Source organism: Indicator indicator, chromosome 5, assembly GCF_027791375.1.
Source record: "Indicator indicator isolate 239-I01 chromosome 5, UM_Iind_1.1, whole genome shotgun sequence".
In the NCBI taxonomy this organism is placed as follows: Eukaryota; Metazoa; Chordata; class Aves; order Piciformes; family Indicatoridae; genus Indicator; species Indicator indicator.
Window position 1 is genome coordinate 43,390,793 of NC_072014.1, and position 25,360 is coordinate 43,416,152.

Sequence of the window (25,360 nt, forward strand, 5' to 3'; positions counted from 1 at the left end):
TCTTCCATGCTTTCTCACGTGCTGGGAAAGTGCAGTGAGCTTTGGCACAGTGTGAGCAAACCAGAAGTGGCCATCCCAGTCCATTCAACAGCCCAGAATCTGGACCTGAAATTAAATGCTCCCCTCTTCTCAGCCTGCCTGCTCCTGGGGCCAGCCTTCCTTCTGGAGGATCTGCAGAGGAAGCAGTGACTTGTTCCTCTGGTATCCCAGGCCTGTGTCTAACCCTCACCAGGCCTGATCCTGACCCCTACCCATGTGCAGACATTGTGGCCCGGCCCCACAGAGATGCCTAATGCCTCAGGCTGGGTGCTTCCCTCTTTGTGTTGGGACAGTCCCAGCTGCCAGCCCCAGGGGCAGATCTCCCACAGCCCTTGGCTCACCTTTCTGCAGCTCAGCTTTTATTTTTGTTGTTCCGTTTCTCATTAACCATCTGAAGAGGATGGTTAAGGGGCAGTTACACCAAAGAGACAGTTGCTGTGTTTCCTGAGCTACACAGCCCTGCATGAACAGCCCTGCTCCCACCCTCTCCACTCTCCAGGCAATGTCCTGGAAAGAGGCTTTGAAGCACTGAGGTGCTGTATGACTGTGATTGCATCCAGGAGTTTTGAGTATTTTTGCCCCAAGTGGCAAGGCTGGAAATCATTGTGTCTTTTGAAGGAAGAAAAGACCCCATCCATCTTCTATACTCTCAGCATTCATGCTCTGATGTAAACTACACCCAGATGAGTGTGAAGGAGAGCACTTTTAAATTCCTTTTCCCAAAGTTCTTGATAAGGCTGCCAGGAGTGTCTGTCTGTTAAAGGAAGAGGGAAGAGGAGTAAACAAGATAAAAAGCTCCTCATCTTTATTTGTGTTAGACATTCTGGGGAGTGCAGCAGCTGGGGAGGATGCCATGGTGCTGAGTGTGCTGCTTCAAAGGCTTCAGGACTGATGTTGTTATTCAATGGAGGTGGTAGAGGTGGTGGGCAGGGAGGCCTTGGGATGTGCTGTTTCATTCCACTGATATTGGATGAGTGAAAACTTCCTTTTTGCAGACAGAATAGGTCTCATAAAACCAGGATTTGGGTTTTTTTGTTTTTTTTTTTTTTTTGACCAAAGTTCATCAGCTCTTGGATCATCTTTGTGGCCCTCATCTGGACTCACTCCAACAGAGCAGTCAGGATGGTATCCCAAAGGGAGCAATGACAGCATCCTTATCCTCTCCCTACCATCCTGTACTGAGCAGTTTCAGATGCTGACTCCTGGGCTGCAGGAACAGTTTCTCTGATCTAATGCAGCCCTAAATCCAGACCATTTCTATGTAATTTCATAAATACCTGCAATTATTTATACAGCACAATAATGAACCTGAGTGCTGGTGCCCATTACTCTTGATGTGAGTCATGACATGACTCAGGATATGATACTCAGCAGGCAATTCAAAATTTTATGGTACTTTTTCATATTTACAAAGCTTCATTTTAGCATCTGTGAGCCACCTGTCTTTTGGGAAACAATCCTTTCTGACCCATTCATTTCCTTTTAATTGCACTCATCATTTCTTGCTGATTTTGACATCCAGTGAGGCCAAGTGCAGAGCGAAGAGCATCTGGGAAAGAACAACCCCTATGGACCAGGATAGTTTGGGGATTGATCTGTTGGAGAGCAGCTCTGGGGAAAAGGACCTGGGACTTCTGGTGGACAACAGGATGGCCATGAGCCAGCAATGTGCCCTTGTAGCCAAGAAGGCCAAGGGCAGCCTGGGGTGGATTAGAAGGGCTGTGATTAGGAGGTCCAGAGAGCTTCTCCTGCCCCTCTACTCTGCCCTGTTGAGGCCACAGCTGGAATATTGTGTCCAGTTCTGAGCCCCTCAGGTCAAAAAGGACCTCAGGGAACTGCTTGAGAGAGTCCAGCACAGAGCCCCAGAGCTGCTGCAGGCAGTGGAACATCTCCTGTGAGGCCAGGCTGAGGGAGCTGGGGCTTGGAGCTTGGAGCAGAGGAGCCTGAGGGCTGCCCTCATTGCTGGGGCTAAAGATGTGCAGGGCTGGAGGCAGGCTCTGCTCAGGGATGTCCAAGGACAGCACAAGGGGCACTGGGGGCAAGCTGGAGCAGAGGAGGTGCCATGGGAACAGAAGGGAAAACTTTTTTCCCTGTGAGGGTGGCAGAGCCCTGGAGCAGGCTGCCCAGAGAGGTTGTGGAGTCTCCTTCTCTGCAGACTTTCCAAACCCCTCTGGATGTGTTCCTGTGTGACCTGCCCTGGGTGATGCTGCCCTGGCAGGGGGCTTGGACTGGATGATCTCTAGAGGTCCCTTCCAACCCCTGCCATCCTGTGATGCTGTGATTGCAGCTCTACTAAATGCAGCATTGCTACTGCACTCCAGGTCTGAAGGATGATTCCATGCACGGAGTGCTGCCCTCAGCTTCACAGCAGGAGTGCAATGGAGAACTTTCTTTACCTTCTTGTAGACATCCAAATACGTATAAGAATTTTTCTCTGTGTTTTTCAGGTCCTGAGGAAGCAGATTTCAAGTGCAGCCCAAACTATGTTGCCTGCATTGGGACGAGGAGATGCATTCACCTGTCCCAGCTCTGCAACGGTGTTCACGACTGCTGGGACGGCTCTGACGAGGGAGTGCACTGCAGGGGTGAGTGAATCTGCTGAGGGCAGAAGGGCTTTAACCTCAAGTGTTCTGCTATGTTTGTTTGGTTTTGTCTTAAATCCAAAGAAAACCAACACTTCCTTGTATACAGACAAAAGAAAAGTCAGTTGGCAGGGGCATGTTTTCAGGTATGTCTTAAGTTCATTTCAAAAAGATTTTTTTGGTGAAGCAAATGCAAGGAACGAGCTGGAACAAATCTTCTGATTCCTAACAACTGCTAACCTGGTATGGTGGAAATAGTTCTAGCAAAGAAGGATAAGGAAGCCCTTTTTTAGAGACCAAATGTTGAGCATCCTACTCTTTGCCAGAATATTTTCCTTATAACTTCAATTTAAACCAAAAGCCAAATGGAGACTGAGTAATAGGTCAGATTTGCTATGAACTTTATGCTGAGTTAAAAACTAGGGTTTGGGGGAATTTTATTCTAATAATCTGCTGGCTAAAAGTGTAGTTGTCAGGCTCTGCTTGGTGGTGCCCAGAGATAGGACAAGACACAACAGGTACAAGCTGGAACCCAGGAGATTTCACCTCACCATGAGGAGAAACTTCTGTATGGTGAGGGTGGCAGAGCCCTGGAGCAGGCTGCCCAGAGAGGTTGTGGAGTCTCCTGCTCTGGAGACTTTTCAAACCCAGCTGGATGTGTTCCTGTGTGACCTGCCCTGGGTGATGCTGCTCTGGCAGGGGGGTTGGACTGGATGGTCTCTGGAGGTCCTTCCAACCCCTAACCCTCTGTTACTCTGGCAATGAGAAATCTAAAGGAGAAACTGGTGAAGAACTGTTAGTGCCTCAGCTCAGAAGATGTATTAAGGTCTGCCTGGAGGATAAGGCTGCCACATTAAGCCCCAATCTTGGATACTAGGAGTCATTATCATGTCAGTTATTCTTAATCAATAGACTTCACTGCTAGGTAAATGATTGTTGATGGTGCTCAACAGATGGCATGTTCAAAACCAGAAACTCAAGGACAGGTCCTGGGACTTCTGCTACAATCCAATGTGACAATCTATGGCAAAAAGATAAAATTAATGGGATAGTTCAGAAAGTTAAATAAGAATTTAAAACTTCATGTGGGCAGATTTCCAGAACTGTCATAGTAAAACCTAAGCCTGCACCAAAAATAAGGCATATTAAAAATAAATAAATAATAAAAAAAATAAAATAAGAGTGGGGGGAAGGGGAGAAAGGCCATCTGAGTTACTGGGTGAAATATTGCTGATTTCACAAAAGGACAAATAGGTATTTTTAGAGAAGAAGGTGAGGATACAGGGCTGTCATCAGATGTTGGATAGTTCTTATTCACAGTGATAGGAATCAGTTCTTCTCTTGAAGGCTCAACTTTTATGTAGTCCTCATTCAATGAGCATTATGCAAAGGGAAAATTTGTGTCAGTGCATTGATTTGAGCATCCAAAAAACCCAGTAGCAATAAGACAAGGGGGAATGGTCTGAAGCTGAGGCACAGCAGGGTTAGAGTGGAGCTGAGGAAGAAGTTCTTCAGCAGGAGGGTGGTGAGACTCTGGCACAGGCTGCCCAGGGAGGCTGTGGCTGCCTCCTGCCTGGGGGTGTTGCAGGCCAGGTTGGATGAGACCTTGAGCAGCTGAGTCTGGTTGAGAGGTGTCCCTGGGCATGGTGGGGAGGTTGGAGGAGACGAGCTCTGAGGTCCCTTCCAGCCTGAGCCATTCTAGGATTGTATTAGAGGCAGCTCTTTAAATTACGAGAGGAACCATTTCTGTCAGCACCATGCTTGCATCAAGAAAGCCAAAGAATACAGTAAAGCATAGATTTAAATTATGATCACCTTAAAGAATAAATTTAAATTCTGATCCCCAAGTCTGATGCTAGCAGCTGCCACTTATGTGTCATTGTGCTGCATTCCTCTGTAGTAGCACCAGAACAAGAGGACACAGTCTGAAGCTGCACCAGGGGAGGTTTAGGCTGGAGGTGAGGAGAAAGTTCTTCACAGAGAGAGTGGTTGGCCATTGGAATGTGCTGCCCAGGGAGGTGGTGGAGTCACCATCCCTGGAGGTGTTCAAGAGGGGATTGGACGTGGCCCTTGGTGCCATGGTTTAGATAGGCATGAGGTGTAGGGTGACAGGTTGGACTTGATGATCCTTGAGGTCTCTTCCAACCTTCTTGATTCTTGATTCTTGATTCTTGATTTCAATAGAAATATTAATCTAGTGTAACTTGGTTAAAAAAACATTTCCTGCCTCAGAACATTATGTCATACTGAGTAAGTCTACTTATATGAATACCAATAGAGAAAATGCCAAATGTTAGGATCATAGAGTAAAATTAGAGAAGATTTTAATTCTGAGTAACAGTTGAACATTGAAAAATACCCACAGTCCTTTTAAAAGAACAGAGTCATGTATAGTTCAAACTTGAACATAGAAGATTTCACCTCAACATGAGGAGAAACTTCTTTACAGTGAGGGTGACAGAGCACTGGAACAGGTTCCCCAGGGGGGTTGTGGAGTCTCCTTCTCTGGACACTTTCAAAGCCCACCTGGATACATTCCTGTGTGGACTACCCTAAGTGATCCTGCTCTGGCAGGGGGGTTGGACCTGATGATCTCTTGAGGTCCCTTCCAACCTCTGATATACTGTGATACTTGGTGTGAGTGCAGCAGAGCTGTCAATGTTCTCTCTCTGCATGTATCAGAACAGGTGTGGGGAACACTGGAGTCAAAAGCTACAAAGGGGATTAAAAACCCAAGCCAAATAGTTGGGGCTTTTTGATACTGGTATCAGAAATCACTTTCTGTTCCTCTTTAATTAACATTGTCCATATGGAATTTTTGATCAAGAGGACAATAGGAGTTCTAAATATTTCATTGCAAACAGCTCAGTTGACAGTGTTAAAATAATCCTTGCTAAGTGGCACTCACTGTGCAAACCTGGCACAGTCTGGGCACCAGGAAAATAAGTTGTGATGTGAAGCAGGGGAAGTGTGACTATAGCAAAGGCCATTTTTGGTGCACAAGTCACAACTCCACAGGTGTGGAACCTTCTAATAACCCTTCAGAGCTCATGGTGTAGAAGCATTCAGGAATAAGCTGGACAGGAGCAGGCAGTGTGAGCTTGCAGCACAGAAGGCAAATCACAGCCTGGGCTGCATCCAAAGCAGTGTTGCCAGCAGAGCCAGAGAGGTGATTCTGCCACTTTGCTCTGCTCTGCTGAGACCTCACCTGGAGCACTGTGTGCAGGTCTGGAGCCCTCAATATAGGAAGGACATGGACTTGATGGAGCAGGTCCAGAGGAGGACCATGAAAATGATCAGGAAGTTGGAGCAGCTCTGCTACGAGGCCAGGCTGAGGGAGCTGGGGGTGTTCAGCCTGGAGAAGAGAAGGCTCCAGGGAGACCTAAGAGCAGCCTGCCAGGACCTGAAGGGGGCTACAGGAAGGATGGAGAGAGACTGTTTGCAAAGGGCTACAGGGACAGGACGAGGGTCAATGGCTTCAAAGTAGAGCAGAGCAGATTGAGATTGGATGTCAGGAAGAAGTTCTTTACTGTGAGGGAGGTGCAACACTGGAACAGGTTGCTCAGGGAGGTGGCTGAGGGCTCTTCCCTGGAGATGTTCAAGGTGAGGCTGGACAGGGCTCTGGGCAACCTGCTCTAGTTGGGGATGTCACTGCTGACTGCAGAGGGAGTTGGACTAGATTGTGGCATATTCCCACACTAGATGACCTTTGAAGGTCTCTTCCAACCCAGACCATTCTATGATTCTATAATTAGATTTTCTTTCTCTAATTTTAGCATTCTTCTGTTGCTTCCTTATATTGTGATCTTTGAGAGAGATATTCAGACCTGCACCTTTCCCTGGCCGAGTAGAAATATGATGCTCTCTGCAGTGTGGAATGGTAATGTGTGTGAGATTTCAAGGAAAGAGCAGTAAATGCAATGACATTCCTGTCTCCTCATCTTTTATTTCAGGCACATGTGCATTTTTTGCTGGTGAATGTAATGCATAAATTCAGGAGGGGTTGTGGCAATGTGGAATAAGAAGTGGTTCATTGGTTCACGTGAGGTGTTTCAGTGTCCTTCAGAGGAGAAGGGGTCCATGGTTCACTGGAACTGGATATGAGAGTGAAAAGAGATCTATATTGGGTCTTTTGGGGTTCTTTTTTTTTTTATTTTATTGACTAAGGAATGCTTTAGAGAGGCTGAATGAGCAGGGGATCAAAGTCTGTACTAAACCCTCCCATATGCTGGCACTGAAGCTGCTCAGGTTTCTGAGATTCAGCAGGTAATCTCAGCACCATCCAGTCCTGCTAAGTGTAGGAGTGGGTGCCCATCAGCTCTTCAGTGGCTTGGTAAAGATCAGGTAAAATTTACCAATGCCAAAATGAGACTCAAGTTTGAGTAGTTCTGGTAGAGGACAGAGCTAGAGCCACTCTTAAAGTTTCTTTCATAGTTCTTCAGGTTACTTTTACAGTCAGGTTTTTATTTCAGTTGCATTTTGAGCCACTTTTACAGCTGGCACAAGTGATGAGCTGAGGAGTCTTCTGTAAGAGGGAAGCCACCAAATTATTGCAAGCTGAACAATTTAACTCTAAGTCTTTCCTTCCCTTAGTTCATCCTAGTCCTGTATGAAGTCTCTGTGAGCATCACTGATAGGAAACTGGTACTGGGCCTGGCTGTGGTCAGTTAAAGTAAATATCCTGTGTCTCTAGCTTGTTCCAGACACTCATTTTGTGGTCTTTTGAAGGTTAAAATACCTCATTTTGTTCTGAAGGCTTTAGGAACACCTTAAGCAAACATCCATTATGGATTAGACAGAGTAACCTGGCCTGGAGTACCCAAAGGATTAGGTATAGCCTTAATTTCTAGAGAATTACAATCACTGTAAAGCTTAGAAATTTCTTTATATATATATATATATATATATATATATATATATATATATATATATATATATATATATCTGCAGAGGTGATCTGGAATGGTTTATAAATCAGTATTTCATATATATATATATATATGCATATATATATATGTAGATAGTTATAGATAGAGATTAGTATGGCCAAAAGTGAAGGTAATATGTCAGACTTAGTTTTTGGTCTATCTCTGAGTTAGAGCTGTAGAAAACTAGAACTTTATTTATAGAGTATAGAAATGTCCTTTTTCACTTAACTAACTTAAGGGATGAGTTATTATTAATAGCTGCAAAGAATAGTTATGCTAGAATTCTGAATATTCCAGTCCTAAAATACTAAAAGAAGACTGGGGGAAAAAATGCTGCTGAAAATACTCTGCAGATCTTTGGCTTGTGCCAATTTATCATCAAATGGAACATTTGGGGAGTGATTACTGAGAGGCAAAATTGACATGGTGTTAAGAGGCCCAGGTAAGAGCCCAGTGAAAGTACTAATGGCACACTGCTAGTGTGAGTTTACTAATTACGAATTGTTAGTGTGAAAGTACTAATTGCATACTGCTAGTGTGAGTTTACTAATTACAAATTATTAGTGTGAGTTTACTAATTGCACACTGCTTCTGTGAGTTTACTAATTGCACACTGCCAGTGTGAGTTTACTAATTACAAATTGTTAGTGTGAAAGTACTAATTGCAAACTGTTAGTGTGAGTTTACTAATTGCACACTGGCAGTGTGAGTTTACTAATTACAAATTGTTAGTGTGAAAGTACTAATTGCACACTGCTTCTGTGAGTTTAGTAATTGCAAACTTAGTGTGAGTTTACTAATTACAAACTGTTTGAGCTTACTAATTGCAAACTGTTAGTGTCAGTTTCCTAACTGCACAGTGCCAGTGTGAGTTTCCTAGTTGCACAGTGCCAGTGTGAGTTTCAGGTTGCAGTGTATTTTGCATTGTGCTCCTGTGGACTGTGGTGTGTTGTGCAGTCTGAATGCTGCAGCAAGTTCATCTGTCCTGCTTGGGAAGGCACTAGAGTGACAGCATCAATAGTCTGCATGTCCACTCCACCATAAAGTGCATTTGGATCTGATGAAGGAGTCCTCTGTCACACACTTGACGTGGGTTATGCTCTGTACCTTTTTGGTTTGAGGACAGACAAGCCAAGGGTGTGAGAACGGGAAGGCAGGACTGGTACAGGGGTTCTCTGAAAGTCTACTTCTTCTTCATACTTGTGCTAAAGCACTGCAGTGTGAAGAGCTGAGCAGGTTCTTGAGGACACTTTCTTTCTAGTCATTGTTAGCTGTTAGCTACTGATAGCACCTGGGCAGTATCCCAGCTCTGGGACACACAGGAGTCTGATGGCATGGCTCAGGAGGTTTTTAAGGCCAGGCTGGATGTGGCTCTGAGCAACCTGATCCATTGTGAGGTGTCCCTGCCCATGGCAGGGGGTTGGAACTGGATGATCCTTGAGGTCCCTTCCAACCCTGACAATTCTGTGATTCTGTGTTTCCTGGCTCTGAATCACAGCAGCTCCTGGCTGAAGCTGGAGATGGATGAAAAGTGTGCCTCTGTCTTCTCCCCATCTGAAGCACAGGTTATCCAGATTGCTTACACCACTCCTATTGGAACTGACCATCACAGCCAGAGCACAACATCCATTAAACCCTTTGCTCTTTGGGAGTCACCATCCATAAAAACTGCTGCATGTCTGCTTGGCTACCTGCTGAGCACTGCTGACAAGACAGACATGGGCACAGAGGAGAATCTGCCTTACCTTTGGAAGACTAAAGATCTTGGTTGCTATATTAACCAGATGCAACCAGCATGTTTTAGTAGGTTAATTCAGATTAAGAAAATCCAGAAGAGATCAAAGACCTTAGCTGGGTTGCTTTCTTATTTTTTAACTGCAGCTGAAATGTTGACTGAACAGAACAGATCTCATGGACTCCTTCCACTGGTTTGGGTCTTCAACTGTGATCTGAACCATAATTTCCAGTCAGTAAAACACACAAAAGTAAACTCTTGGTCATTTGGTATTAAAAAACCTGCAGGACACATACAGGAGGTTTGGCTGAGAGATGGTTATGTTTGTAGGAGCCTGTAATCAGAGCATCATTTTTCTGTTTAGGTTTTTGGAATGAATTGTTACCATAAGACAAAGAGAAATGCTGCTAGTAGAGAATCAGGGTTTTGTTCTGGCAGTTCAACAGAAGGAGTGGGAACTTTTAAAGATGTTTACCAGAGGGGAAAATGCAGATTTCAGAATTCTGTGGAAACTTGGAGCCTTTGAAGAGTGAGGCCAGATTGTAAAACTGAATGGTGTGGAGCTGCATTTAGATCTTAGTCCTTTTTGGTTTGCTTTGTATATCTTTTTTTCTCATGAAGTCATGTAATAAGGTAATGAAGAATCCCTAATTTAGTCTGGAACTGTAAACATTGACACCCTTTTCTCCTGCAAAAGGAATCCCTGAGAACTCCTTTGGTTTATTGTAGGCTCCCTTCAGATACTGGAAGGCTGCTCTTAAGGTCTCAAGTCCCTGCTTTTCCAATTTGGTACCAGGATGTCATGGGGAAGTGCCAAACACTTCACACAAGTCCAGGTAGATGACTTCAGTTGCTCTTCCCTTATCCACTGGTGCTGTAACTTCATCACAGAAAGTCACCAAGACTCCAGGAGGACCTCAGAGCTGCCTGCCAGGACCTGAAGGGATCCTGCAGGAAGGCTGCAGAGGGACTTTTGCTGAGGGTGTCTAGAGACAGGCCAAGGGGAATGGTTTGAAGCTGAGGCAGAGCAGGGTTAGAGTGGAGCTGAGGAAGAAGTTCTTGAGTAGGAGGGTGCCTGGGGGTGTTGCAGACCAGGCTGGATGAGACCTTGAGCAGCTGAGTCTGGTTGAGAGGTGTCCCTGGTCATGGTGGGAAGGTTGGAGGAGATGAGCTCTGAAGTCCCTTCCAACCTGAGCCATTCTGTGATTCTATGATTAAAGCTCCAATATTTCAGTTTTGCTGTGGTGCTGTTCCCTAAGGAAATGCACATAGTACAGCAGACATGTCCATGGCTGGATGTGGCTGTGAGCAACCTGACCTAGTGTGAGGTGTCCCTGCCCATGGCAGGGGGGTTGGGACTGGATGATCCTTGAAGTCCCTTCCAATCCTGACAATTCTGTGATTCTGTGTCATGGTTTAAACTGGGCCATGGTAGTTCAGAGGCCCAGGCAGTCATGTTGGGAGATCAGTGGCTTGTGTGCAGAGCCATGCAAACCCAGGGAACACAGCTCCAGGCAGTGCTGCAGGGGAATGCAGTGGAATGGGCTGAGAAAGCTTTGCTCTGCTTTCCAAGGACTGGGATTTGATGGTATTTATTGTTGCCTGCTATTGCTGTTTTGAGGCTGCCCTCTACAGAGAAAAGAAAACAAATATTTTAAGCTGTTGCTATGAGCATCCCCTTTCAGTTTAATTCAACACTTTTTATTACCTTTCTGTTGATTAGTGCTTATAGTTAGCAGATTGTTTTTTCCCTCTTACAGCTAATAAAACTCTGTAGGGAATTATCTTTTGTAAGAAATGTAAAAATGCTTTTTTTGTACAGATGAATTTCAGATACTTTCATGAAGATAAATGCTCTGGACATAATCTCTATATCAGGAATTCCAGCTATATATATATATATATATATATGTGTGCAACAAAACCTGACACTCATAAACTCACCCTGCAAGCAGGAATTGTAGCTGCTGCCTGGCTCCCATTAGTTCACATCCTGGAGTATATTTTCACTGCACTTTCACTATGTAGGCATTGAAGACAGATTTTCAGGGAGAGAAACTAAGGCCTGACACCAAATGGCTATGAAACAGCAGTGAGCCTGAGGCATCAAGGTTTAGCTTCAGCTGTAGTCAGCAATATTTGGGGTGCAAGGAAGAGCTTAGGCACCCTGGGATCTTATTTAGAAAGGGTAATGTTTTTTTCAGTTTCCTTTTAAGGATGTTTTGTGTTGGGTTTTTGGTTTGGTTGGTTGTTTTTTTTTTTTTTTCAGACTGTAAAGGGAATTTGAAATTTAGATCTGCAGTGTAACAATTCAATTAATGTTTCCTACATTAACTAGTAGTAAAATTACACTTGGTGAGGAAAAATGCATCTGAGGCACCTGCCCACCAATAAGATGCAGGATTATTACATTTCCATTGCTTCTTAATCCAGTGCCATCGTTTGTCTATTCTTTGTCAAGTGTTTTAAAACATTTAGGCAATATTTGGTGTTTGAAATGAGGAAGGAAATTAAGTGAAAGGCACAAGTGCTGAAAAACGCACTTTTGGTCATCCTAAAGCTACTCTTAAAGTCAACCCAAATTTAGAGAATGGTATCAAGTGGAAGATGGTGGGGAAAAAAACAACAACAACAAAACCCCAAACAAATATAAGAAAGAAAAAAGCAAATTCGGAGGCTAACATCACATAATTTGCCAGCAGTGCAGTTGTCACTTTTCTGCCCCAGGAGTCCTCAACCAAGCTAAGTTATGACACTTGGTTTCAAGTTCTTTCACTCTCTGCCTGGGAGAATTTGACTTCCCAGCTCCTTATCTTCCCAAGGTGAATAAGAAAATGAGCAAATGTCCTGTATGGGAGTTGCTGTGGTTCCTTATGGTGTTTTCCCTGTGGAATAAGCAGTTAAACCTTTGTTTTAGCGAACAGGTGAAGGTCCAGGCTGAACATGAGCCAGCAGTGTGCCCAGCTGGCCCAGCAGGCCAACAGCATCCTGGCCTGGATCAAAACCAGCATGGCCAGCAGGAGCAGGGCAGTGATGGTGCCCCTGGACTCAGTCCTGGGGAGACCACAGCTGAGCACTGGGCTCAGTGCTTGGAACCACAGTACAGGGAAGACATTGAGGTGCTGGAGGGTGATCAGAGAAGAGCAGCAAGGCTGGGGAGGGGTTTGGGGAGTGTCATAGGAGGAGAGGCTGAGGGAGCTGGGGTTGGTTAGTCTGGAGAAGAGAAGGCTGAGAGGAGATCTTACTGCTCTCTACAGCTCCCTGACAGGAGGTTGGAGCGAGGCTGGGGTTGGTCTCTTCTCCCAACCAACCAGCAACAGGACAAGAGGAAATGGGTTTGAGTTGTGGCAGGGGAGGGTTAGTTGGACATGAGGAGAAACTTCTTTAGTGAGAGAGTGGTGAGAGGTTGGGACAGGCTGCCCAGGGAGGTGGTGAAGTCACATCCCTGGAGGTGTTGAAAAAGCTGTAGCTGTGGTGCTTCAGGATATGGGTTAGTGGTCATGGGAGTTGGACTCCATGATCTTAAAGGTCTTTTCCAGCCTTACTGATTCTATGATTTTAATTCTCATGGCAAAGAGTCAATTCTGATCTCACATTGTTCCCATCTTTGAATTAGATGTGTGTTGCAGTTCTGGGAGCTGGGAGCTGTAGACCCAGCTGGAATACATCCATGGCTGTACACAATGTTCACCTGCCTGGCCTGTCTGTATGGCATGCACTGCATCCTGCCTTTTCACACAATACAATTTGTAGCTGAATAGAAGAAAACCAATGCATTTTTCTTCTAGAAAAGGACTTTATTATTTTTTTACTGCGTCCCACTTCTTTCACTTTACAGTTTTAATTCCATGAAACTGTTTAATCCATACAAAAAGTCTAAGCCATTTTCAAATTGTGTAGCATAGTTCAAAAAAATAACAGTCATCATCCTTTTTTAGACTATGACAAACAAGTCAAGGTGTCAGCAGCAATTTTAAGTGAGATTGATAATGTTCAGTGGTGTAAAGAAGTTCTCTTTGACACTTGTGAGTAATAGCTCTTGGTCTTCTACTCAGAAACAAAACCATGCAGAGAGCACACAAGAAGTGATTTTCAGGATTCACTATTTCCTCTTTGAAAGGTTTCAGTCTCTTTTTGTCAACAGAGATCTGTGCTGAGAAACTGTAACTTAGTCTTTAATTGACAGCAGTGATGCCTTTCATTTGAGGTATCTGTGAAGTGCCCAGAGGGAAAGAGTCTGGGATGAAATGGAAAGAGTTAAAAATTGTGGGAGAAAGAAAAGAAAAAGAAGAAGTGGTGCCATGGGGAAGGACAGATAGTAAATGGCAAGTAAAAGGAACCACTGGAAGCAATGAAGTAAGAACAGAAGCTGGGAAAAGGCAGGGAGCAGCCAATGCCAAAGTTCACTGCAGCCCTCCACAGCAGTAGAGCAGACCTGCTCTAAGTCAGAGCTCTCTGTTTGGAGCTCTGTGTGTCAAAGAGAAGGGGTCTGGTCCCACTGCACTATCTCATGGAAGAGAGCAGGAGTTTGCAGGAGACTAAGAATATTTCCTCTCTTGTGAAAATGTTGAAGCATCACTACTATGTGTGCAGTGGTATCAATCTGTATGGCTCAGCAGCCTTTCTTTCTGGTGCTGACTCTGCCCTCTGTGTGTCTGGCTCTTGGTGTTGGTCCTTTAGAACGTCACAGAGCTTAACATTGGGTGCTCCACACACCTCTTGTCTTCCCAGCAAGACAGCACATAACCTATGGAAAAGGACCTGGGACTCTTGGCCTGCTGGACATGAGCCAGCAGTGTGCTCAGCTGGCCAAGAAGGCCACCAGCACCCTGGTCTGGATCAGGAGCAGTGTGACCAGGGGACTATGGAACTGACCATGCCCCTTTTCTTGCCACTGATGAGGCTGCACCTCAAATACTGGATTCAGTTTTGGGCCCCTCACTACAAGAAGGACACTGAGGTTCTGGAGTGTGTCCAGAGAAGGGCACACAGCTGGTGAAGGGTCTGTGGAACAGGTCTGGTGAGGAGCAGCCGAGGGAACTGGGGGTGTCTGGTGTGGAGAAGAGGAGGCTGAAGGAGACCTCATTGCTCTCTACAAATCCCTGAAAGGAAGTTGCAGTGAAGTGGGGGTTGGGAGGTAACAAACAACAGATTGAGAGGAAATGGCCTCAAACTGTGCCAGGTGAGGTTAAATTGGACATTAGGAAAAGTTCCTTCACTCCAAGAGTGGTTAAGCATTGGTAGGGATTGGAAAGGCCCTCCAGAGATCATCCAGCCCAAGCCCCCTGCCAGAGCAGCATCACCCAGGGCAGGTCACACAGGAACACATCCAGGGGGGTTTGGAAAGTCTCCAAAGAAGGAGACTCCACAACCTCTCTGGGCAGCCTGCTGCAGGGGTCTGTCACTCCATCATCATGTCCTCTGCTCAAAAAAAGCCTATTTTTTGCCATGCAGCTGTTGAATAAGGCTGCTAGAGATGTACTGGCTGCTCCCTGAGAGTCTCTTTCTAACTGTGGGCTAGTGTGGTAGAACATATGCTATGAAATCAAACTTTCTGAAGCTATACTTAGAATCTTCCTGAATTTTTCATCCATTTGCACACATCAATGTATTAAAAATGCTGCCTGGGAGAGAAGATATCTTAAACATGGGATGGATTAATGGAACAGTGGATGAACCAGGGTCAGCTTCCCCATTTGCTCAAAGCAAGTGATGACCACTACAATTAAAAAAACAAAAAAAAAAAAAAAGAGAATTAACATCAGAGCAGATTATGATTCCAAAAATAGGTTTATCTGATGCACAGTGACCCTTTCATGGTGCAGCTTGGTTTCCACAGTCATGTGAGGTTCCACAAGAGCTGATGTTGCATTCTCAGAGCCAGGGCAGCTAGAGAAAAAATGCCTCTCTTGAAAGAAAAGATTAATTTACAGCAATTGAAGCCCCAAACACTTCTCTTCACTCTGCTACAGAAGGTCAAAATCCTTGCTCGTTAAGGATTACACATGGTCCTTTAAACAAATGCCCTTGTTAATTACCAGCAAGCTACTCAGCACCATTTGTTGCTAAGGTACATTTTATTTTCTAATGGCCTTGCATATTTGATAGCCTCTTCTCACTTCTCTGATGGACTTCTTCCCAATTTTAATGAGGGGCATCTCCTGGGATGTTAGCAGAAGTGAATCCAGCTGGGTGGGGGACAGGCAGCTCTCTGCATCAGTTACCTACACTTGTAACACAGCTACAAAGGGGATGGGGTCCCAGTCTGATCCCTCCTGCAGGATCTGTTTGGAATGGGGATCATAGAATCATAGAATCAGTTAGGTTTGGAAGGGAACACAAGGATCATCTAGTTCCAACCCCCCTGCCATGGGCAGGGACATCTCACACTAGATCAGGCTGGCCAGAGCCTCATGTTGGATGTTGGAGCTGTGACCTTGTTCTTTTGTCAGAGGAGAGGACATAGGAGAGGAAATGTCCTCTGCAGTAGGACAGGAGCTCTTAGTTGCTGTGTCCCTTTTTTCATAGAATCCTAGAATGGCTCAGGTTGGAAGGGACCTCAGAGCTCATCTCCTCCAACCTCCCCACCATGCCCAGGGACACCTCTCAACTAGACTCAGCTGCTCAAGATCTCATCCAACAGAGCTGCTCTCAGTGCTCATAGGCTCATAGGATGTTAGGGGTTGGAGGGGACCTCTGGAGATCATTGAGTCCAACCCCCCTGCCAGAGCAGGACCACATCACAATATAATTTAGTGCAGCTCACAAAGGAATACATTCAGACAGGCCTTGAAAGCCTCCAGACAAGGAGACTTCACAACCTCTCTGGGGAGCCTCTCTTCACCAGGCAGTGCTCCAGTCCCTTCAGCATCCTTGTAGCCCTCCCTTGGACTCTCTCCAGCGGATTCCTGTCCCTCTTGAACTGGGAAGCCCAGAACTGGATGCAATATTCTAGGTGAGGTCTCACCAGGGCAGAGTAGAGAGGGAAGAGAACCTCCCTGGATCTGCTGGACACCCTCCTCTGAATGCACCCCAGGATTCCATTGGCCTTCTTGGCTACCAGGGCACATTGCTGTCCCATGCAGAACTTGCTGTCCACCAGCACTGCCAGGTCCTTCTCCTTGGGGCTGCTCTCCAGCAGATCACCTCCCAACCTGTACTGCTGCAATTTATTCTTCCTCCCCAGACTCTGCACTTGTCCCTGTTAAACCTTATGAGGTTCCTCTGTGCCCAGCTCTCAGTCTGTCCAAGTCTCTGAATGGCCTCACAGCCTCCATGTGTCTCATCCAAGCCTCCCAAACTTGCTGAGCAGACTCTGTCTGTCTGTCTGTCTGTCCCCTCATCAGCACCATTGAGGAAGATGTTGACCAGGACTGGACCCAGCACTGATCCCTGGGGGACTGCAGTGGTTGCAGCTCTCCAGCTGGGCTTGGCAGCTGGCTCACCAAAGGAGCCAATGCCAGGCCTGTGAATAGCAATGGGAATGGCTTGTTGGTCTGCATTAGCACGAGCTACACTCATCTCCCAGTGACAAAAAGGCATGTGGATGAAAAACAGTCCCTGGGAAAGGGGTACATCTGCAGGCCCTCCCTTCTGGCTTCAGCTGGGAAAGTGCTTCCCACATCTTTCTTGTCCCCTAGTGAAGGCACAGCTGTGCAGTTAGGGACTTGACAAAAAGGGTGATTTGAGCTCTAGACTTCAGAAAGAATGTAGCTGCCTTCAGAAAGAGTCCTTGCAAGCAGCTATATCTGAGGGAGATTCCCTGTGGCCTCTTGGGGGCATTTTTGGTGGTGGAACCAGGGACAAAAACTCTTAGCTTAGTAAATCTTTGCAGCTTCGTATCTGGTTTCAATTCCATTTTGAGGTCTGGATGAGTAAGTCACTGACTTCATGTAATCTGAAAACTTTTAGTTCAAATAGAAATTGCTGAGGGCTTCTTTGCAGGTTTTCTTGTTGGTTGCTGGGGATTTTTTGTCATTTCTTGTTCATTGCCACAGGTTTGAGTGCTTTTGGATCACTGCTGCTGCCTGCTGTGGGACTTGTCTTTGGGGGATTGCTTGGAGTGAGAACTCTAAAGAGCACTTTTAACTAAGCTCATTATCTCCCAGCTTGTACACATACCAGCTGGGAATTTTCTCCTGGTCATACCCTACCCCTGAACAGGCAAAAGGGAGAGCAGGCAACCACAGACCTACTAACTTCCCCTACCAACCTAAACCATTCTAGCATCCTATGATTTTTTTTTTTTTTACCTCAACCCATCTATGCTATTTTTAAAGCACTGTGTATCACCAGCTGCAGTGTAATTTGCTTTTAGAATATAGTGCTAAAATTTCTCTAGTCTCCTCAGAGAGACATCTAAAGATGGATGTTTTCAAGGCAAAAAAAACCCAAAAAAAACCAGAGATACATAATCCAAACCCTGCAGCAAAAAGCTTTGTTTTTAGTCTCGTGAAGTTAATTGGAATTCGTAACTTTAATTCATATTTCTTGTCACAAAGGGTTTTATTAAAAATAAAAAGTGTTAAAATGTGCAGGTATCTGGTAACTTTAAGAAAATCAGGAGATGTATTGATGTTCTGGGCAGACACACAAAGCCCTAATTAGTCTGTATGAAATGGACTCCTTGGCTGTGGCAGTTTAGGCTGGGTGCCCCCTGCCACTGCTGCATGAGATACACCTCTGGTGTCCTGGGTGCCCACCCACAGGGGTGGACACAGGAAACGACGTATTTCGACCCATAAATCCTGCACTCTATAAAGCCATCTGCAGAGTCATCCTCTTCCTCTTTCTTCCCTCTCTGCTCCCATGGGAGATGTCCTCTCTTATCGGGTAATGCCGGGGGAGTATCCTCAAGGCCTCTTAGGCCTGTCTAGGCCTAATGCCAGGAGGAGAATGGAGGGGGGGGCAGTCTCAGACCTGGCCAGCCTGAGACTTGCCTAGCAGTGGGAGGGGGGAAGAAAGAGCCCTGGGGGTTTGGGTAAACCCTCAGGTGGGAGGAGGGAAGGATTGGGAAGCCTCTGGGTACTATGTAAGGGACTCTCTAAGCTTTAGGATGTTCTTTGCCACTATGCTTTGTAGTTTTCTGTAGCTTCACCAATTGCTTTTTCCATTTAAACTTTCCATCACTCTCCAATCCGTTTGTGTGTGTCATTCTTTTGTCCCTTTTGGGGCAAGAGATGTTCTGGCTGGCCCCAAACCAGCACATTGGCACATCAGGCAATTGCCTCTCATCCTCGCTGTCAGCTTTGCTGTCACTCGTTATTCCCCTTCCTTTTTCCCCCCACAACTGGTTTGTCAAGGAGTGGAAGTTTTCTGTCACACATCAAAATCTGTCTTGATACAGGGAACCTGGTCTGCGGCTTGAGCTCCTTGGTACTAAGGCACTAATTATTACCTTCCAATAATTCTAACTACTCACACCAGAGACACTTCTCTCACACACGGAAAATCCTGGGTGGATCAGAAGGGCTGTGGCTAGGAGGTCCAGAGAGCTTCTCCTGCCCCTCTGCTCTGTCCCGCTGAGGCCACAGCTGGAATATTGTGTCCAGTTCTGGGCCCCTGAGCTCAGGAAGGACCTCAGGGAACTGCTTGAGAGAGTCCATCCCAGAGCCCCAGAGCTGCTGCAGGCAGTGGAACATCTCCTGTGAGGCCAGGCTGAGGGAGCTGGGGCTTGGAGCTTGGAGCAGAGGAGCCTGAGGGCTGCCCTCATTGCTGGGGCTAAAGATGTGCAGGGCTGGAGCCAGGCTCTGCTCAGGGATGTCCAAGGACAGCACAAGGGGCACTGGGGGCAAGCTGGAGCAGAGGAGGTGCCATGGAAACAGAAGGGAAAACTTTTCCCCTGTGAGAGTGTCAGAGCCCTGGAGCAGGCTTCCCAGAGAGGTTGTGGAGTCTCCTTCTCTGCAGACTTTCCAAACCCCCCTGGATGTGTTCCTGTGTGACCTGCCCTGGGTGATGCTGCCCTGGCAGGGGCCTTGGACTGGATGATCTCTGGAGGTCCCTTCCAAATGCTACAAGCTGTCTCTCTGTGCTGTGTGTGTGCATAGGGGAAAAGCAGTTGGTTGTGAGATGGAGTCAGGGGTAGTTCTACATGCAATCAATGTGTCTGCTCTATTCAGAGCACTCAACAGGCCCTCCTCATGGAAAACTGTACTAACAGGAGTAGAGAAAGCCTTGCCTGCTGTGCCTCAATTGGAAAACAGAAGAGTTTCTGTGAGATTTGACTGATTGGCAAACTGGGGGAAAGTTTGAGGGGGAAAACATGAAATATAACCCTGACTCCAGAAAAATTGCCAGCAGTGCTTACTTAGCATTTAAGTAGGAATACTCACAAGTTAAGGAATCATGTCAATGTTTGCTTTTTCTCCCTGGGTGAATACTTCATGCAATAAGAATCAGAATTTCAGCAGTTATTTCCCTGGTAGAGTTGAATGCTTTGTGGATTGCATTGCTGAAGGTCTGTAGGCTCTTTGCAGGGGTGTGAAGTGTGCATTTTTTAATCCATCCAACAGCCACAAAAAGTGGCTGCTCTCATTTGAGTCCTGAAGTTAACTCAACAGGGAGATGTCAGTAAGTAAAAGAAAGTGGTTTTCATCTGCTAAAGGTCTGTCCAGCAGGTCTAGGGAAGTTCTTCTACTTCTCTACTCTGCCCTGCTGAGACCACACCTGCAATACTGTGTCCAGTTTGGGGCTCCCCAGTTCAAGAGAGACAGAGACCTGCTGGAGAGAGTCCAAGGGAGAGCCATGAGGATGATTTGGGGACTTGAGCATCTCCCCTGTGAAGAGAGATTGAGAGCCCTGGGGCTGTTTAGTATGCAGAAGAGAAGCCTGAGAGGGGATCTGATCAATGTCTCTCAATAGCTGAGGGGAGGGTGTCAAGGGGAGGGGGCCAGGCTCTTTTGGGTGGTTCCCAGTGACAAGACAAGGAACAATGGGTTCAAAATTGAACAGAGAAGATTTCAGCTTAACATGAGGAGAAACTTCTTTACAGTGAGGGTGACAGAGCCATGGAACAGGCTGCCCATAGGGTTTGTGGAGTCTCCTTTCTCTGGAGACTTCCCAAACCCACCTGGATGCATTCCTGTGAAGACTACCCTAAGTGATGCTGCTCTGGCAGGGGGGTTGGACCTGATGATCTCTTGAGGTCCCTTCCAACCTCTGATATACTGTGAGACTGTGTTAATAGCAGCACAAACCCAGTTTTGCATTGATAGGTGCCCCCAGAAAGGTTGCAATCAGTTTGTATGGCTTTAAAGCAATGGTAGCTTTATTTGGAGAATATTGAATCTGCACTGGTGACTTAAGAAGGCAGCAGTTATATTGTGGCTTGCAGAGAGAAAATGATAAAGTTCCTAAGCACAGGAGTTAGGTATTTTAATCATTGACAGGAACACTTCAATCTATTCATCATGTTGTTGCTTGACTAATGTTCCATTGCTGGGCTTGATTTGCCAATGCATTCATTTGTTGCTTGTTGTTTTGTTGCTGAATTATAATTTCATTATTCTCTGACCTTGTTTGTCCTTTGCTGACTCAATAGCAAGGTAATGGTGGCTGAAACCCTTTGGATAAAATAAAGACCAAGCCAAGCTTTTGTTTTTCAGTGAAATTGCAGGGCAGTATAAATCTTTGTTGAGTTCAGCTGATTTTATGTGGTGGTTGCAGCCATGGCCACTGGCACAGCACCAAACAGTGATGCAGTCCAACCTGGCCAGCTACCCAAGCAGAACAAAACAAAGGTGAACCATGCATCTGCTCTGCTGAGACCCCACCTCCAATCCTGCCTCCAGTGCTGGTGTCCCCAGCATGAGAAGGACACAGAGCTGCTGGAGTGAGGCCAGAGGAGGCCACAAAGATGATCCAAGGGCTGGAGCAGCTCTGCTGTGAGGCCAGGCTGAGGGAGCTGGGGGTGTTCAGCATGGAGAAGAGAAGGCTCCAGGGGGACCTCAGAGCTGCCTGAAGGGATCCTGCAGGAAGGCTGCAGAGAGACTTTTGCTGAGGGTGTCTAGAGACAGGCCAAGGGGGAATGGTTTGAAGCTGAGATAGAGCAGGGTTAGAGTGGAGCTGAGGAAGAAGTTCTTGAGGAGGAAGGTGGTGAGACTCTGGCACAGGCTACCCAGGGAAGCTGTGGCTGCCTCCTGCCTGGGGGTGTTGCAGGCCAGGCTGGATGAGACCTTGAGCAGCTGAGTCTGGTTGAGAGGTGTCCCTGGGCATGGTGGGGAGGTTGGAGGAGATGAGCTCTGAGGTCCCTTGAGCCAACCTGAGCCATTCTAGGATGCTATGATTCTGACACTAATAAGCCACCTATGTTTTCTCTCTGTATATTCTCATGTTTCTATTCCTGCTCCAGCAGATATTTACAGCAGAATTAATTGGCTTTTCTTCAACTTAAAATATCTGCAGCACCTTTCTTCTTCTGATTTGGTGCTCTGAGCAGAAAGGGCAGGAGTGCTTCCCTTTTAGAGTATGCCATGCACTCAAAAACTAACACAGGAGTTACTCATGTGGGGAAGGGAACATTTTGGTGGCCTGCTTTCCCAGGGAGGGAAAAGCTGAGGCAACATTTTTGAAAACAAGAATTTGCTCTGCTCCAAAGTGTTTGGATTCTAATCTTCCTCTGAGTTCAAGGTTACTCTGGTGCACTGATACAATTTTCACTCACTATTCATACTTTACAGTGACGTGGAGCCAGGAGAACTGGGAAGACAGCCTCAGAGGCTCCAGTTGCAAATTCAGTTTCCTTAGCATTTATATCTTGGTTTCTGTATCTAATCCCAGACCAAGCTAATCAATCTTTCTACCCATAACTAATATTTTGATAGAGATAATTAATAAGATAATGGATCTAAGGTTTGTGTGATAAACTTTTCTTTGGGATCATAAAAAAAAAAATCAGAAATCGTTTCACTTCCAAGGGATTTTGTGTCATTTAAACTGGAATCCCATGAGAGATGAGGAGATGAGAGACTGTCCTCCCCTGCTCTGATAGCCTCCCAGATAACACATTCTGGTGCTTAAAGAATTCCCCTGCTCACCAGGGTTAATAGCTGTTTGCAGCAGTGGCTTCTCCCTGGTTTGTATCCTCTACTGCAGCAGACATGCTAATAAATGCTTCTGGCTGGTAGCTCTGTCTGGGCTTAAAGGCTTAAGAGGAAGAGTCCACCCTCGACAGGCTTTGTGCCTTTCTTAGGCTGTGCTGGTCTCACTAACGATCAGGGCATGAACTCCTGCCTTCAACTCTCCTGCAGCTCCTCACCTTAGATTTGGATTCAGCTCCAAGGCTGTCCTGGAGGATGGTTGTTGTTGCTGCTGGTTAACTGCCTTCCCCATCTGTGCCTCAGCTGAGGGGATATCCTCCCAAATGAAAACAAATCTGGCAGCTCCTGGCAAGTTTCAAGCAGCTGTGTCCTATATAGGTAGAGTTTTGTGTGTGCTGCTGCTGAGAGATCTGCAGACTACACCACCTCTGAGACTGTTGCCTTGCTCAGGGTGGATTGGGAATGTGGTCTGGTAAAGAGAAAATTAATACAATGAAAGAAGAATGTTTGCTTTTAACAGCTCTTCTTTTATCTTCTTTTCAGAGCTTGTTTGTGCTTTATCTCCTCCATGTTATGGCAGGAGTTATGAATGTTGATGAGCCAATGCAGATCCTTAAGTACTCAGTCTAGGACCCTTTATCTATTCATCTGGTAGAATATTGAGTTAGATTCAGCCCATTTTACACAATTTATCTCCTCAAACCAGTCTACAGAATGGGGCTTTTTATAGCACAGAGAGCAATTTGTCTGGAACAGGACCACGTGTGTTCCAGTTTTAGCCTATGTGTAACCTGCACCTGTCCTTGGTTGTAGAAAGGACACCAGAGCTCACGTGTTACTACATGGTGATGGGCTAAAGCTACAAATGCAGTGCAGTACACTGGGTAGCTGTAAAAATTAGTGGAGAGTGGTTGTGGCAAAAGTCTCAGCACTAAGTAAGTGATGGGCTTGGCTCTGCTCCTCCTGCCTCACAAGTGCTCTGGAAGTGTCAGAACCAGGACTAGACTTCCCTGTCTCCAGTTAGCAAAACACTTGGTTCCTGGGCTGGTTTATTCCAAAGTCCAAGCATGCAGTGTTCATTATCTTGAGTATGTTCTCTGAGGTCTATGTTCATTAGATGCTGCGACTAAGGCTGCTTAAACAAATTCCCTGCTTCCCACCCCAGACATGGATGCATTTCAGTTTGAGGATGACTCTTACATAGCTTGCAATTACTTTCTGATCCTTTTGTGTGGAAGATTATTACTCTTCAGCACTGACCTGAATGTTTTTCTTATATGTTAATATCAAGTGCTTGGCACCTGGAAGTAAAATCGAGGAATAAAAGCTTAACCAAAGAGCTGTGCTAGGAAGTGGTTATGAGAAACAGTTATGAAATCCAAATGTCCTGCCCATAGTTCTGATCTTTAGGAGGGTGATACATTGCTCCTGTGCCAAGCTGTAGGGTTTGAAAGCTGCTCTTCTCCTGGCAGCCCTTGCACTTGTGCAAAGGAGAAGGCTTAGCATGCAGGTCTGCGTTTGATGGCTTCTCAGCAGCAGCGTCTGTTCAGTCCTCTCCTCAGGCTTTCTTCCCAAAACACAGTTTGATCTTCAGCATGGAAATCACTGTCATAATGGTGGCTTGCTTTGTTTTCTGACTTAGCCTAATGAACAGGATTGTTCTCACCCAAATAAATGGCACATCAGAAGCAGTGCAACAGAGGTGTGCAGTACTTCAGTGGGAATGAGTTAATATCAGCAAAAGCCCAACGGGGCATGGTTAGAAGGCAGTAAGGGAAAGCAGGCTGGCTTTATACCACTTCTAAACAAAACTCTCTGTGCTTTTGTCCCTTCTTCTGTGTTCTCCTCAGTGTTGGCTTCTGGAAGAATAATCCTCTTCTGCAGAAGAAGGGTTTGTAATTTGTGATTGGAGTTCACACGCTCCCCAAAGAGCACTGTACCCTGCTAGCGTTATGCCACCCTGGCCTAGGGCTGGAAGCAGACTTGCTTGATCTTGCACCCCATTGAGCTGAGTAATGAAGGCAGTGGAGAGCAGCCAAGGCATCAAAAGCAGCCCCCCTCCACTCTGCTGACTGATTTCCTGGGCTTTTTTTCATATTCCTTTTTTAACAGAGTAGTCAGAAATAATCAGATGTATTGTTGTAAATATCAGCATGTTATTGCCGGGGGTAAGTTGTACTGAAAAATCTATATTTCATGGATGCTAAATTGCACTGAATATCCAGAGGTAGTCACTAGCTGCTTCCACTGTTCCTGCTGGGGGGTTTTAATGCATTTCAAGGAAGCAATTCACAATGCTTGAGTCACCAAAATTTAAGGAGACATGACAGCCTGTAAAAGCATTTCAGGCTCCCAGAGACTTGTCTGCACCATAAGAAAAGCAGTTAAACAACTGATCAGAGAATCAGAGAATCATACAATTGTTAGGGCTGGAAGGGACCTCAAGGATCATCCAGTTCCAACCCCCCTGCCAAGGGCAGGGACACCTCACACTAGAGCAGGTTGCTCACAGCCACATCCAGCCTGGCCTTAAAAACCTCCGGGGATGAAGCTTCCACCTGGGCAACCTATTCCAGTGTCTTACCACCCTAAGACACTGAAGAATTTCTTCCTAACATCCAATCTGAATCTCTCCATTTCTAGTTTTACTCCATTCACCCCAGTTCTATCATTACTCAACATGCTAAAAAGTCCCTCCCCAGCTTTCTTGTAGCCCCCTTCAGGTCCTGGAAGGCCACAAGAAGGTCTCCTCAGAGCCTTCTCTTCTCCAGACTGAACAACCCCAACCCTCTCAGTCTGTCCTCATAGCAGAGCAGCAGCTCCAGCCCTCTTGATCATCCTTGTGGCCTTTCTCAGGACACCTTCCAGCACCTCCAGATTCTTCTTGTCATAGGGGTTCCAGAACTGGACAGAGTGCTCCAGGTGTGGTCTCAGCAGAGTGGAGCAGAGGGGGAGAATCACCTCCCTGGCCCTGCAGGCTATGCTTCTCTTGCTGCAGCCTAGGATGCTGATTCTGTCAAGCTCCCTTCCTGTCTACTT

At 46.0% G+C, this 25,360-nt stretch overlaps 1 protein-coding gene across 1 annotated transcript in view; it reads left to right on the forward strand.

The window, feature by feature from the left end:
* Window positions 1-25,360, forward strand: part of LRP1B (LDL receptor related protein 1B) — a 660,028-nt gene that overhangs the window by 208,058 nt on the left and 426,610 nt on the right. Inside the window, exon 3 of the mRNA XM_054381274.1 lies at window positions 2,487-2,624. Within this exon, the coding sequence (XP_054237249.1) occupies window positions 2,487-2,624 (138 nt within the window). The remainder of the gene's footprint in view (window positions 1-2,486; window positions 2,625-25,360) is intronic.